Below are 14,950 nucleotides of genomic sequence, written 5' to 3' on the forward strand. Positions count from 1 at the left end.
GCATGTTGGAATGCATGTTTGAATTTGATGCATTGAGGTTTTTTTCTTTGTGTTTTTTTTTAAGTTGCTGCATAACATTGTGTGGATATTCCTGTTATGTTATGGTATCAGCCAGGGGTGAATCTAGGAACAGAGGAAAATATCTGTAACTGTACATTTTGGACTGTCATTCCCACATTTGTGAATGAAGAACACCAGACTTTTGGGGGGAGGGGAAATCACTGTGACTGGAAATCTTACATCAATGCTGAGAAAAAAAGCCATCACAAAATACTATAAATTAAATTGTATTAAAATAAAAATATAATGAGGTATAACGGGGGTGAACGGGGCAGAGATAAAGTGGATCATACCATGGGGGGTTGTTAAAATATTAAGTTTAAAGTAAAACATACTGTCTATGTTTTTCATGTCTAAGCTTGCGTTTAAAAAAACAACATGGCTGTTATTTTTATATTGTATTTATTTATGAACAAAAATGAATCCACATAATCGCATACTATTCTACATACTACAGTACATAATACATGCATGTTGTACATAATTTGACTGAACTCATAAAACAAGTATGTGATCCCAGGCAAAGACAGTAGGCAGACGTAGTATGTCATTAGCAGCTTTCTCCCTCCATCTCCTTTGTGCCGAGGTGATCATTCTCCCAGGGAATGAGCTAGGACAGTGTGTGTGTGTGTGTGTGTGTGTGTGTGTGTGTGTGTGTGTGTGTGTGTGTGTGTGTGTGTGTGTGTGTGTGTGTGTGTGTGTGTGTGTGTGTGTGTGTGTGTGTGTGTGAAGGGAGGAGGGGGAGGCAGTGGGGGGGTGGAGGGAGTCTGGGTCTCATTGCTAATTGAGTGTGTAGAGGATTACGAAGGTCCTAAACTGGATATTAAATAATGTGTGGCCCTTCTGCTGTCTTTGGGTTTTCAGGTGCAGATGCGGCGGGCCATGAGTGGAATACTGAAGAGGAAATTTGAGGAGGTGGAAGCCTCCTCCTCCCCGTGCTCTTCCTTGCGGGAGTCTGATGATGAGGTCTCCTGTAGTGAGAGTGGGGATAGCAGTGACAGCGTCAACCCCTCCGCCTCGGGCCCTTTCACTCGTGAGTGGCTGTGTCTTAAATTTGTGCGTTGAGCTCACGCGCGCTATTGACAGTAAGATTAATGTCATTATGTCATCTGAAGGGCGGGAAAGCTACAGCACTGAAAGGGATTTTTAATCAAGAAGGGAATAACACTCAGATACAACCCCGATTTGCGAGCTCACGATTAATGCGGGATGCAGACATCTGCACGTCTGTAGATAAGGGAGTGTTATATGAATTTACTGTCATAGCTGTGCAGAGGAGAAGAGAGGAAGAGGAGAAGAGTCCAGTGCTGTAATAAAGGGGAAGGATGCACAGATCTCCCTCATTAGGAGCAGCATCAGTGTGGAGGCCCAGCCAGATGAATGAGCTGATACAGTCTCCAGCTGTGTGTGTGTGCCACGCAGATGGTAACATGCATTTAAATGTATCGCTCTCTAGCAACACTGTTATTTTAGTTCTGGATGGATCTGTTGATTATCTCCATTTAATCAGTGTATTATTTCTATAGAATGTTGTGTCATATCTTCAAATGTCATGTTTTGACCAACCAACACTCCCAAAATATCCAGTTTATTCATTTAAAACAGAGAAAAGCAACAAACATTACTTGACATTAAATCAAGTCCTTGTACTATTAGACTTTATCAATTATTGAAGTAGTTGGAGATATATTTTTCTGTCAGTCGATAATTGGATTAATTGTTTTAGCTGCAGCTCTGTAGAAAAATAGGAACAAAGGCTAAACAGCTGCAGATCTATTTTTGGTTTTCTCCGATACGATTCCAAATGAGGTCTGCTGCTGAGAGATTCCAGTTATTCCCGGCTTGAACTGACTTTGTATTCAAGAATGGATTCTTAACGCATTTCAAGATTAATCAACAAAAGACGTGTCTCCTCTGCAGGTTCAAAAGTACACTGAAGATAATAATAAGCAACTACAGTGCATGTGAATCGGAATATCTAAGAGGTTAGAGAGCACGTTGGTGAGATAGCTACAACGTCTTGGGAATTTTGCATCCAGATACTTGCTTTAATAATGCAATTCGTAAAGAACAAACTAAATGTTTAAAAAAAAAATTGGTCTACTAAATATTTAATTTTCCAAAATAATTTAAAAAAATAAATAAATACAAAAATATTTTTGCCAAGATTACAAAAACGTGATTTTTCCTTTAATTAAAGGCAAATTTGACATGCAGATGGGTGACTCCCTTCAGCCAGACATAAGTAGGGTGCTGCGTCCCTAGAGGCTGAGCTTGGCCTCTGTGTCAGCTGCAGCTGCTGGTAGCCGGGGACAAGGTCAGCTGACAGAGCTCCACCAAGACATCACTCCTGTGAAGTGACTGTGCGTGTACAGTGATTGACTGTCCTGGCAGAAAGATGAAACGATTAAGTCCGAAGTGGTTTTTACGAGAGAGAAGAGAAAAACATCTGCGTTGTGTTTGTCGAGAGAGTGAACGTCTTTTAAAGGGGAACGAAACACTTGCTGATTATAGCTTGCAAAACTGTGGAAAATGCCTTTTAAGATGTTGTTTTGCCCTCAGTGATTTTAATATAGGTATCGGGGGGATGTAAAGGTCTTAACATCTGCTAACTGTTTTTACCTTGCATTTCCCTCGGTAGATAATGAAGCTTGGCTCTACTCAGTCTGACAGCTCTACATCTGTAATGAAATGCATTGTCCCTGTTGCGTGGAGGAGGGGGGGGGGGCTGTTGGGACCAGATGGTTTCCATTTGTCCTGTCTGTCTGATATGGGGGAACAGCGCCTCTGTGAACCAGCGCTCTTCATCTCGGGCCCAGGCAGGGGATTATTTATGCTGCTCTGTTGCCCTCCTCTCTGCCTCTCCCTCTTGTTGAGCTCTCCTTAAAAAGACACACTGAGGACTCGCATGCCAAGCGGAAGCTCGGGGATGTGATGAAATCCTTCCCTACAAAGCTATGCTAAGATACGCAGACGCTCGCAGTAATGGCAAGAAAGATTTCCTCTCGTTTAAGGACAAAACCCCAGCATGTCTGCGGCCCACATTCTGCCATAAAAATGTCACTTCCCCATAAACAGGCTTTAGATGGCTATGAAACCGCTTCGAGAGAGCTTCAATTCTTTCCACATTTGGATCAATGAATTGTCAAAAACAGTTAACAACAAAGATGGCAGTACATGCAGTACCACGTCTTTTAAAAAAGACAACAAACATCCCTGTTTTCCTTTGCAGCTGACTCAATATTGAAGAGAGAGAAGCGCCTGCGGACGAGGAGGGTGCATTTTGAGAATGTGACCGTGTACTACTTCAGCCGGCGGCAGGGCTTCACCAGCGTGCCCAGCCAGGGAGGCAGCACGCTGGGCATGTCCAACAGGCACAGCTGGATCCGGCAGTACTCCCTGGGCGAGTTCGCCGTGGAGCAGGAGAGGATCCACAGAGACATGCTCAGAGATCACCTGAAAGAGGAGAAGCTCAATTCCATCAAACTCAAGGTAAATGCTTTGTCATCTAGTGTCTGAACGACGGTGGGGAAGATGTCTGTACAAAGAGATTACTCAGAGATCAGATATGTGAGTGAATTTGGATGTGACTCCTTTCTTGCGTGGCAGCTGACCAAGAATGGCACGGTGGAGTCAGAGGAGGCCAACGCGCTCACGGCGGACGACATCTCCGACGACGACATCGATCTGGACAACACAGAGGTGGACGAGTACTTCTTCCTGCAGCCTCTCACCACTAAAAAGCGCCGGGCGCTGCTGCGGTCCTCGGGGGTGAAGAAAATCGACGTGGAGGAGAAACACGAACTGCGGGCGATCCGGATGTCCAGAGAGGACTGCGGCTGCGATTGCAGAGTCTTCTGCGACCCGGAGACCTGCGCCTGCAGCATCGCGGGGATCAAGTGCCAGGTAAACCCCCCGTGACATGCACGTCTCCGGCTTTAGCCCTAAAGCCTTACATTTTAGAGGGAAGGATCAGTGACTGATATAATACCAAATGCCAATTGTTTTTGCGTTGACCTTAGGTGGACCGCATGTCATTCCCGTGCGGCTGCACAAAAGAGGGCTGCACCAACTCAACCGGGAGAGTGGAGTTCAACCCCATCCGCGTCCGGACCCATTTCCTGCACACCATCATGAAGCTGGAGCTGGAGAAGAGCCGCGAGCAGCAGCAGACGTCCCCCGCCAACGGCTACCGCGGCGAGACCAACGACCTGGGAGGCGGGAACCCCCTGGTTCAGTCCCAGCACCGGTTGGAGTACTCTCTGTCTGACGCCGTCCCGCAGGCGGCCGGCATGCACCTGCAGGCCGCGGACGAGATGGAGGAGCAGCTGGATGACGAGGATGAGGAGGAAGACGAGGAAGATGAGGAGGAGGAGGAGAACGAAGACGAGGACGAGGAGGACAGTAGCAGCGTTTGCAGCGGACTCTCCGACTCCAGCACGCAGAGCTTGGCCAACAGCGACTCTGAGGATGAGGACGACGACGACGAGGACGACGACGTGAAGTCTAAGAACTTCCAGGGCGACGTGGCGACCCCGTCGGTGTCTCACACCGAGGTGGTCCCACTGTCCTCGGTGCTGTGTTACAGCGACGTTGCCCACGACAACCACGTGAACGGAAACGCTTATTTAATGAGCTCCTCCTCGGCTGAGTACTTTCAGCTGGGGAGCTCCGCCTCCAACGGCCAAACCAGTGAACCCTACAGAGAAGCCTTAGCATTCCCAGACCCAGTCAGCGCGACCAACGGCAACGCCGCCCAAGGACCCTTCGACATGTCCGCCGAGCAGTACACAGACTACTCCAATCAGGCCGAGGGACAATACGCAGCCAATCGCCATTTCACCCCCGTCGCCCGCTACACGCCTGACCAGGAGAAGGAGGCGTCGTCCAAAGCGGCGTTCGTCGAGCAGCCGGACGCCCAGAACCAGACGCAGTTTCAAAACTACCTGAACAATAACGCCCAGGGCTCCTACGGCGGCTCGTGTTTGACAGCCGAGCAGCCGCAGCAAGAGTCCGGCGTTAACGGCCACTCTGACCTGACCTTACTAGGCAACACGAAGAACCTCCCTTTACCAGACCATTGCCCCGAGGTCACAGCCATTTAGAGGGCCTCGCCTTCTCAAGTGTTCTTTCATCATCACGTCTTAACTTGAGCTTGACCAAGATGCATTTTGAGGGAACGTGATCATGGCCTATTTCTTTTTTTATTTTTGCATTATCTGACTTTAAACTTCAAAGCGATTTTGCAGCCCTGTAGTCCGTTCTCATCTGTAACTATAAAGCCATAGGGTCACGTTTTAATTATTCTCTCTCAAAGGCTCCTCCACTACAGCGCGTGCTTGTCTGCAAGACGGGACAGATCAAAAAAAGCATTCTAAAACATCAGTTATGTCATGCCGTGCAATGTATCTTGTAATTTCAGATGTAAAGTTCTAGTTTTAAGCAGATATTGTACTGTAGATGGAACTTTTCTATGTCTAACGTATGTGTCAAATGTGCAAAAAAAGGTTTATCGTCAGTTTATTTATTGTTTCTGAATTATGTGTATACTTATATATTGTAAATGTTTTGATAACAATACGCATGCTGTTTTTTGGGAATCTCAGTGACATTTAGGAAAAAAGAATCGCCATCGTTTTATATAAAAATGTGTTGTGTACATAATGTACATTTGTCTTCTTCTTTTTGTCACTATTATAAGCTTTTCTATGGTTTTGAAGAGCATGAACCAGCCTGAAGTCTTATTTGTACCTTTTTGGAATACGATATGTCAAGGAATCAACTCACAGCCTTTTGCACTTATGTGTGGGGGTCCAGTGGCATGCAGTTGGTTTTAACTGGTGGATACTTGAACTGGGAGGAAAATATGGCCCCGCACTTGTTTTTCTTTTGTCTCCACTGTCCACCTTTTAGAATACCATGATTTGTAGGCGCCGCTACAAAATAAAGATTTATTCTTTGAAGCATTTCGTCGATACAGGGATATTAATGATGTAGCACTTTGACATTATCTCCAAAAGCATGATAAGCTTTTAGAGACGATTCCTGAGTGACGTGGAATGAGATTCCTTTAAAGTTGACATGTCACGGCACTTGATATTGTACTTATAGCACCATTACTTTCATTTAAAAAACGATGCCACCGTTTTCATAATCGCTGATGGGGGAAGCAAATGGTCAAGGCTGACAATCAAACATGATTCATATCAGCAATTTACAGCTACACAATGTGACTCCTGAGGCCCACGAGCCATTTAAAATGACTCAATGGGCAGATGTGGATAAATGTTTACCAAAAAAATCTGTAAATAATCTCTTAGCAGATCTTTATAAAAAAAAAAATCACCGACAAGAAGGGAATTAGAGTGACTGCTCAACAATTGGGGGATTGCAATCATTTATGGAATAACTCTACTGTAATATGTTCTTCACCTTGAGTTCTCTGCTCCTGCATGAATACAGATATTTGTCCCTCTTCCAAGCTTGCAAATATCTGCCCATATTTTATAATCAGAAGGGTCAGTAGCAGAGTTTTGTCGGTTCTGTCGAGTAGCTGCGACCTCTCCCGCCACCTCGGTGGTACAAAAGTAGTGCTCAGACTGCTTTCAGGCAATCAGCGGCATCAACATGGCCTCTAGTAAAGAAGAATCGTGCCAAAGCATACGGTGTGAGAAGGCCAGATACAGTGACGCTGCATCCGGTTAAGAATCCTGTGTTGGGTTTTTATTTTCCAGTATTTATTATGAATGATATATCAAAATGTGTATTTATTGTGGTTTACTAAAAGTCTGTATTGAGTAAATTGCTTCACTATCTTAAAGTTGTCTTTTGTTTCATGCTGGTTGTGAGTTGTAAAGCTTCATGTGCCTGATTTATTTGATTCTATTTCTTATTCTGTTAAAATGCAAACATTTTGCACAAAAATGGTACAAATCTTTTCAATGTGTTTGGGAAAAAAATCTGTTGATAGAACATACTTAGTTTTCAGTTGTTTCATTTTTAACATGGTTTTGAAATAAATTGAATTAAAATTGCTAGCCAACATTGTACGGTTCAGTAATTTCTTAGTGCAAAGCGCCCTCTACAGGTGACAAGGAGAAATTAGACAAAGTGGCTTTAAGTCCAATCCAACTGAATTTATTGACCTAAAAATAAGACCTTTCAATACCAAGACAAAAAAATAGACACTTTCCATTTGAAACAAACATACATTTGATTGGTTTCTCAATTAGTCTCAAACTTAGTTATTTACACTAATCCCCAGCCATGTAAACACTAGTGCCTGCACCAGAGATTCATTAGTAGGACTCCAGTTTAGATGTAGAGGGAGAGTTTCACACATTCCATCAACAAATTCAATTCCTTCTGCGCGTTCACTTCACATTAAACGCTCCCTTTTGATAAACACCAAAGCAAAAAATTTGAAATAATACAGGTAAACATTTCCGTAATTAAAAAGAGAGAGAATGCTTCATCTTAAAAAAATAAAATAAAATAAAAATCATTCACGTTTGACATGAATGTTGCTAATAAAGCATTGACTGTAGATCAAATAAAAATATATTTCGGTAATCGACGAAATCATTAATTCCACTTTTGTTAGGAGCACTTGAAATTAACTCCTGAACTGCAAACTAATGTGTTTTTAAGGCCCGCTCACTCTCTCCATGCAAGTCCAAACTGGTATTCAAATGATCATTCCTATTGTGTCACATCTCTACATGTGCCCGTTTATCATTTACATCTTCATAAAAACTACTGTAGTCTAATGCCACAGTCCTGTAGTAAATTATACCTTCATGGAGGTTATTATGTTCAGTTCTTTGTCTCAGACGGATGTTGATACAACTTTATTATCATTTTAGCTCGCTTGTATTTGCATTGTACTGAGCGACGTATCAGAAACACCTCAGTAAGATGCAAAGTAATGTAACCGAACCGTATCGTAACCTCATTCATCACAGGGTTGTGTTAGACTACATTCGTTTTAGCTGGATGGAAATAATAAACTGTATAGCGTTATAAAATCTTTGTCTTGCAAAAGTTTGCTGGTCTCAGGAAATGTACTGGAAGTGTACCGACTCCAATCCTGATTTAACGATCATTTTGATCACAAAGTTGTAGAAGCCGTTATTCTGCGACCCCCGACACACCACCACCCATCCCTCCACCATTACACCCACCCAGTATAAAATGACATCTAAGGCACTGGACGGTACAAATAAGAGGTTTTGAGTTATTTAAAAAAAAAAAAAAAAGTTATTTAAAAAAAAAAAGGGGATAAAACACATATTTGTGTGTTTCAGGTTTTCACTTCCAGTCTCTTTGGTGCATAACATTTGGGATTTTTTTGTGTGTGTCCAACTTGACCCCCTTGTTTTCAATAATCATCTACTGTACTTTTTGTATAGTTTGTTTTTAGACCCATGTGTCTCACTGGAAAATGTCCAATGTTGACTGTATATACCTAATACTGCGTGTGTTGGTTTGCGAGGACTTGGAGCAGTGAATACATCTCAAATAGAAAACAGGCACCTATCAGCACAGTGCATCTTCCTCAAGGATCTCAGTTCACAGTCTGATTGGGAGCATTTGTTTCAATGCTTCCTGCCAGCAGTGGCACACTGTGGTTTCTCCCAAAGTCCCAAAAATTTCCCAGCAGCAGCAGCAGCAGCGGCGGTTCAGTTTTTCTATGTATAAAAATAAATTAACACTCAATGTCATTAATCTAAAAAAAAAAAAAAAAAAAAAAACACTGCATGTTAACTGAACGAGTATAGTATACTTGTCCTAGTATGTCTATGCATACGGATACTTTGCAACGCCTCAAATGAAGGACCAGAGCTGGAATCTGTCTGAGGGGTTGCAGAGGGCCAGAGAGGGATGCTCGTGACGGGCACTCAGGCACATGTTCCATCCTGGCATGAAGAATAACTGGTTCTATGTGAAGAGAAGACAAAACTATTACTTTCCTGAAAAAATAAAATAAAAAAAGTAAAAGAAATATCCCAAGGTTTTCAAATCAGAAATCAGTGGACAGAAAATGCAAAAGACCAAACTCACCTCCTTCAGTTCCCATTTTTGCTCCGCACCCACAGACGTGCTGCTGCCTTTATACTGGCAGTCCTCCAGCTTCACGGTGCCCTCGGCCCCGTGCAAACACAGCTCCTTCTGAATGTTGTGTCTAATCTCACGCCGTGTGGAGAACTCAAAATACTGCAGCAAAAGGAAAGAAAAAAACACCAGTGACCTCTGTAATTAAAGGTGAATCATACTTCAGAGATATCAGGGATAGAACATTCAGTGACTGACCTGGTTTCCTCCTAGTCCGTGACATGGGTACATGATGAGCGGTTTCCCACCCTCGTTGTTCTCCCCGACATCCAGACACGAGTCTTTGCCGACATTTTTCACCTACGGCCGAAAAAAGGGAGAAGTGAGGGGGAGAGCAGTGAGAGGAAACAAAATGAAAAACCAACAGGCAGTGCAAGCTGTTCAAACAACTCGAGTCCCTGGAGTGCTTTCAGCGGTGTCCGATTGGAACTGCTCAGTGCCCTCTGGAGATCCCAAGTGGAAACCCACAGTGGCTAGACAGAGCTCTGAGGTTTGGAAAAGAGGAGAGCCGGTGGTGGGGGTGTTGCGAACTCACCGAGCCAAAGCGGAGTGGGTTGAGATCAGGCATGAAGACTTCTGGATAAATGTTCTTTAAATACCAGGAGAAGCTCTTGCACTGCAGGCGCGCACGGAGGTCCACGCGTTTGGAGATCTCGCCAAAGGCCCTCTGTTAAATCAAGTAATGATTCTTTAAATCCTTCTCTAAAAAAGGTTGCCATCCAAACAGAAATTCTGGAGAGCTCAGAGTATGCAAGAACAGTACACAAAAACAAGACTTCCAGCAAGAAACCATAAACCAACCAAATAGTAGCATGCTAACATTTGGTAGCACTAATCGTAAAATACTGTAAAGCTGTGAGATGTCACTCGTTTAGCAGGTATTTGATCGTAAACCAAAGGATGTACAGGTTGGGATGGATGGATGGATGGATAGATGGATAGATGGATAGATAGATAGATAGATAGATAGATAGATAGATAGATAGATAGATAGATAGATAGATAGATAGATAGATAGATAGATAGATAGATCTCATCATCGCTCTAACTTTCTAAAGTCAATGATTGTTCCAGTGCTCTCATGACTCCTTTGTTAAACCAATTAACTACAGACGAGTATCCTTTTAAAGGGAAGCATAGCAGCACATTTAAAAGCATTCGGAGGCACCTAATGCTCTCGAATAACGAGAACACTTACTATAATGACGAGGACCCCTGCTCACACTAAAGCACGCCGATAGCTACTACAGAGGATTCCTTGAAGCTGTTGACGACGGCATGTCTGCTTGAAGCCAGCGGGAGAGGGCTGGCCTGCTCTGTGAGGTACGGGCCCGAGGGAACGCTTTACAGCACCTCCGGGCCACATGTGGGGAAGCTCTGGGATTTGGTGTCATTTAGCAGAGGAAGCGTCCTTCAGGCCCCTTCTTCCCTGTCGGTTAACAGCTTCCAGCCGCTCAGAGCTGAGCATTTTCTCTTTAGAGAACGTGTTGCTACAGAATTCTTGCATTGAGAATCACAATAATGAAAAGCTACGGTGTGCAATACTATGCTTCCCCCTGCAGAATGACATAAGTCATCAAAATGAAACCAGCTGATTATGTGTAACAAAGTGTTACTGTAAATAATAAGGTGACTGAATGTTTCAAAATGTTTGAATGATTCAAAATCCCAATGACATTATCCTGTTGAATAAAGGTGGACTGGCCTTACAATCTTAACGCTGATTATTCGCAGACAGGACTTGGGTTTGCTCAAACGTGTCTTAAAAACGTACATCTTTTGCCATCTGTGCTGCTTGCTGGTTACGACGGTAGAAGATCTCCTTGTAGTCGTCCATCCAGACCTCCGCCAGTCGAACCTGGTTACGAGCAATGACTTGCGTGCCCTTGGGAAAGGTGTGGGGGCTCTTGGTGCGGAAAACATGACCAACAATGGAGCAAGGAATGATCTCCAGCTGTCCGCCGCACTGCCACACCTGCACATTAATGGGGAGGCAGCACAAACAGATGTATAATGACAAGCAGTTAGGCACGCCCATACAGCTGGTTGGAGAGTGGGATGACTCAAAAGGTAAAAACAATAAAAGAGCCACACAACCAGAATGACTTACCCTAAATGACATCTCAATATTCTCACCGCCCCAGATTTCCATTTCTTCATCGTAGCTCCCGATATGGTAGAAATATTCTTTTGAGATGGAGAAGAGACCACCAGCAAATGTGGGAGTCCTACAGAGACATTTGGTCCAAGGAGTGGATTGATTTCAAACAAGGAAAATGGAATTCACATGTTTATTCATGTACACTGATTTGCTTACTTGATGGGGTACGTTTCATCCTTCCTCCTTCGCTTCTCGTGATCTGGTAGACTCTCCCAGCCGAAGGCAAGGCCCCAGTCAAAGTTGCCCCGGTTGTGGTTCTGGCCATACGGGGACGGTTTCATGAACTCAAAGGTATTGAGATCAATAGTGGTTATATCGGGACTCACTACCGCAGTGTAGTTCTCCGCTATCCTGGCCAGCAGGGGCTCCAGCCATCCGTTAAAGCATTCACCTGTTGACGTGCAAATGCAAATCAGACATCACTTTGCAACATTTTTCTGAACAATAACCGCCGAATGACAATGTGCAAAGGCATTGTGCAGTCACGCAAGCAGAGTAAACATTAGGCAGTTAAGCTGTGGGTGCATAAATCAGGGTGTGGTTGGCATGCCACTGGGTTGTTCAGTGTGGTGATGACTAACAGTGGGCGTCCAGAAAGGTGAGAGTGTCCCCGGTGGCCACGGAGGCGCCCAGCAAGCGGGCGGTGATGAGCCCCTTCCTTTCTCGTTGGCGGACGACTCGAACGATGTTCAGGCGCTTCAGATACTCATCCAGCTCGGCCTTCAATGCATCTGGAAGTACGGGACATCCATTAGTAAAGTTAGAGGTCAGAAGGACTGGAGATGAATACAAAAAGATGAGCTTAGAGAGTCAGATGTGCTGCATTCCCTGAAACCTTTCTCCTCTCTAGCAATCTGTTTCCTTCCTACATCATACCTGTTTACGAGAGCTAACGCTGACTCATTTCTAAGCACAACCACGGCTACTTGCTCTTTAGGAAAGTATTCGCCAGCAGCCCCTCACTTCCTGTTGTAACCCAGTTCATTGACCACAGACGGAGCAGGGAGCTCCTCTCTGCATGTTCTGTGGCACACCAAGGAGCTGCCCACCCAACATGCTGCATGAAATCAAACCCCTGAAGGGCCCGATTGAAAAGTCTCACCGTCCACGCTGGCGTCGTCCACCAGGATGATCTCCTTGAGGAGAATGGCAGGGGAGGTGTGGAGGACACTGTACACCGTCCTTAGCAGGGTGCTCCAACCCTCGTTGTGAAACACAATTATCACGCTGGTGGTCGGCAAGGCGGGGCATCGCTTGAATGTTTGCTCAATACATCTGCAGCAAGAAAGGAGAGAGAGAGAGAGAGCACAACGATGGGACTGTCCTGTACAGTTCTTGAGAGGCACAATGGTGTCGTTATTACTTCTGCAGACTCTCCCCTGTGGGGTGTCCATGTCAGCCGTGACACCGCGTGTGGCAGCCTTTGAAATACCTTGCCATGTCAGAGCGGGAGAGGTTTTGTAAAGCTCCCCCAATAAAGATGGACTTGGACTATGTCTGCGCCGTGTACCGACTATCGATTGACACGTACTTGGACTTGAGATAATGTCATTTGCCAAACAAAACTGTGCTTCTTTCTGAACTGGCCACAGTAACCGGGCAGGCGTGCTGAAACAAAGCCCCACTCAGAACAATCATCTCTGTGGTTTCTGCCTGAGGTTTCCTCCAGTTGCAAAAAAAAAAAAAAAAAAAAAAAGCAAACATGATGAATGTGTTTGGGTTAGACAACTATTTCACACTGATCTGTTTGGGTGCTTTTAAGGGTGTGTGTGTGTGTGTTAGACTTTACGTTATATTCTGGGCCAGTACATCAATCCTATAATAGGGAAAGATTAGTTCTTGTGCAGCATCGGAGCTGCATTCACACCCACTAGGTGGTGCAATGATATGTCAAAATACTATACTATGTTCACTAGCACAATGATCCCCTTGAGCTTTCTTGCACATTTTGAGTAATAAAAGAAAAACGTAAACGTAATGGATTTTGCACAGTTTTACCAAAAGCATAAAGACTGTACAAATGGGCATACTCTGGTGGTCTCGTGTCGGCTCCCAGGTCTCTGCTCAAAGAGATGCGATCGCTGGCGTACAGGTTAAAGCAGTGTTTCTCTTCACCCTTCTCCTTCTCCTTCTGCTCCTCGGGACTCAGCGAGTTTGTGTGGAAAGGTTTCCCGGCCGCTCCGGGAGCAACAGGGTCCTGAGGCGGACGCTCCAGAGCTGGCCTGAGCTCAACGGCGGTGTAGTGACCCGGCAGGCAAGACAAGCTGTCCGCCGTGTCCGGCTGACGCACGGGGGCTCGGATCTGCATCTTTGGAATCACATCCCTGATGTTATTGACGGCGCCAATCACCATGCCCAGCATGGCATCCCGCTTCACTGCCATCTCCTTCAGCCACGGCTCCTCCTTCTGGCTTTGGCTGCCGACCTCCCATTGTATGAAGAACACAAACGTGACAAAGACAAGGGCCACTATGGCCAGTTTCACTGGGTGCAGTCGCCTTCGGAGCACTCTGCGGAGAGGTATCATTCTTTCTTGAATGGCGAGCAGGCTGCTTTGGATCGACATTCAGCTGTAATCGATACATATATTCAGAGGTTTAATGATCATTAAATAGGGTTGATGTCATTTTCAAATTTAAGATATTGGGCTGTCAGAAAAAAAAACACTGATTACATTACACATTACTTGTCATGTCACTACATTAACATCTTAGTAGCTACTTAAAGCATTTTTTAAAAACATATAGTCTCTATAAAAGCAACCAAGCGTCCTGGTGATGCTGAAAGTCTGCTGCCATCTACAAATCAATCGGCTTATGAAATGAGCAACCACTGCTCGGGGTTCCTTCACAGAGAGAAAAAACAAACACTTACCACGAGTCGCTGAGTTGCAGCCTTAGTTTAGACAAGCCATTTAAATTGCTGGTAGAAAAACCAACCAATGACATCCTGCTTCGACTGGAGATCGTCTATGTGTTGCTTGGATTTAAAAAAAAAGAAATAACTTTTCGCGGAGAGCAAAAAAAAAAAAAGAAGTCGCCGTGTTCTGCCTTCGCCAAAACTTCCGTCTCGTTGGATCCAGGTGCGCTCCGCTCAGGTAGAGGGAGGAGACGTGCCGGCGCGCGTGCGCAGACAGGACTTCTTCGTGTCACAATCCATACCTGGGATACGTTTGAGGGAAAAACGAAACGAGAGCCTATAAGTGGCGATGGCAGCTTGATTTCTGTCCCTAAAAAGAAGAAACCTCTTGACAAATAGGCTAAAGTGTTCTGCAGTTTGACTTCAGGGACATCACAGACTGTGGTCTCCTTCACGGACTTCCTCCGGGTTCAATAATGGTGCCATTAATAGGATTTGTTCAACTGGTCATTCACTGGGACAGTTGCTGGGTTACAAATAACGCAGGAACGCGCGTTACCCCCCCATACACACACACACACACACACACACACACACACACACACACACACACACACACACACACACACACACACACACACACACACAGCCCACCACATCCAATCAGCTTCTCTGAGAAAACACCACATCTCGCAAACGGAGCTTTAATATACGAGCGTGTTAACGCAAACTAACGCGCACGTGGTCCCGCGCGCA

At 44.8% G+C, this 14,950-nt stretch overlaps 2 protein-coding genes across 3 annotated transcripts in view; one reads left to right on the forward strand and one right to left on the reverse strand.

Annotated features, from left to right (window-relative positions):
• csrnp3 (cysteine-serine-rich nuclear protein 3) overlaps window positions 1–7,064 on the forward strand; it is a 19,037-nt gene extending 11,973 nt beyond the window's left edge. For both annotated transcript variants that reach the window (XM_084023753.1, XM_084023754.1), the window contains 4 exons: window positions 925–1,093; window positions 3,293–3,552; window positions 3,670–3,966; window positions 4,083–7,064. In XM_084023753.1, coding sequence (XP_083879879.1) covers window positions 931–1,093; window positions 3,293–3,552; window positions 3,670–3,966; window positions 4,083–5,165 — 1,803 coding nt within the window. In that variant the 5' untranslated portion in view covers window positions 925–930 and the 3' untranslated portion in view covers window positions 5,166–7,064. The remainder of the gene's footprint in view (window positions 1–924; window positions 1,094–3,292; window positions 3,553–3,669; window positions 3,967–4,082) is intronic.
• Window positions 7,065–7,181: 117 nt separating this feature from the next.
• On the reverse strand, window positions 7,182–14,428 carry galnt3 (UDP-N-acetyl-alpha-D-galactosamine:polypeptide N-acetylgalactosaminyltransferase 3 (GalNAc-T3)). The gene is made up of 11 exons (XM_084023752.1): window positions 14,210–14,428; window positions 13,366–13,905; window positions 12,438–12,610; window positions 11,917–12,066; window positions 11,492–11,726; window positions 11,285–11,402; window positions 10,949–11,149; window positions 9,710–9,841; window positions 9,373–9,474; window positions 9,124–9,276; window positions 7,182–9,000 (listed from the first exon to the last, which is right to left on the reverse strand). Exons 2-11 carry the CDS (start codon window positions 13,899–13,901, stop codon window positions 8,887–8,889), a joined length of 1,914 nt encoding a protein of 637 aa, XP_083879878.1. The 5' UTR covers window positions 13,902–13,905; window positions 14,210–14,428; the 3' UTR covers window positions 7,182–8,886.
• Between the last annotated feature and the right edge of the window lie 522 nt (window positions 14,429–14,950).

This window comes from Eutrigla gurnardus, assembly GCF_963514095.1.
Source record: "Eutrigla gurnardus genome assembly, chromosome: 12".
Taxonomy (NCBI): domain Eukaryota; kingdom Metazoa; phylum Chordata; class Actinopteri; order Perciformes; family Triglidae; genus Eutrigla; species Eutrigla gurnardus.

Coding starts and splice junctions, on each gene's coding strand:
- galnt3 (XM_084023752.1), bottom strand. CDS start 13,901: ATGTCGATCCAAAGCAGCCTGCTCGCCATTCAAGAAAGAATGATACCT. Junction 11,150..11,284: donor ATATTGAGATGTCATTTAGG/GTAAGTCATTCT, acceptor ATTAATGTGCAG/GTGTGGCAGTGCGGCGGACA. Junction 9,475..9,709: donor ACCCACTCCGCTTTGGCTCG/GTGAGTTCGCAA, acceptor TTTCGGCCGTAG/GTGAAAAATGTCGGCAAAGA.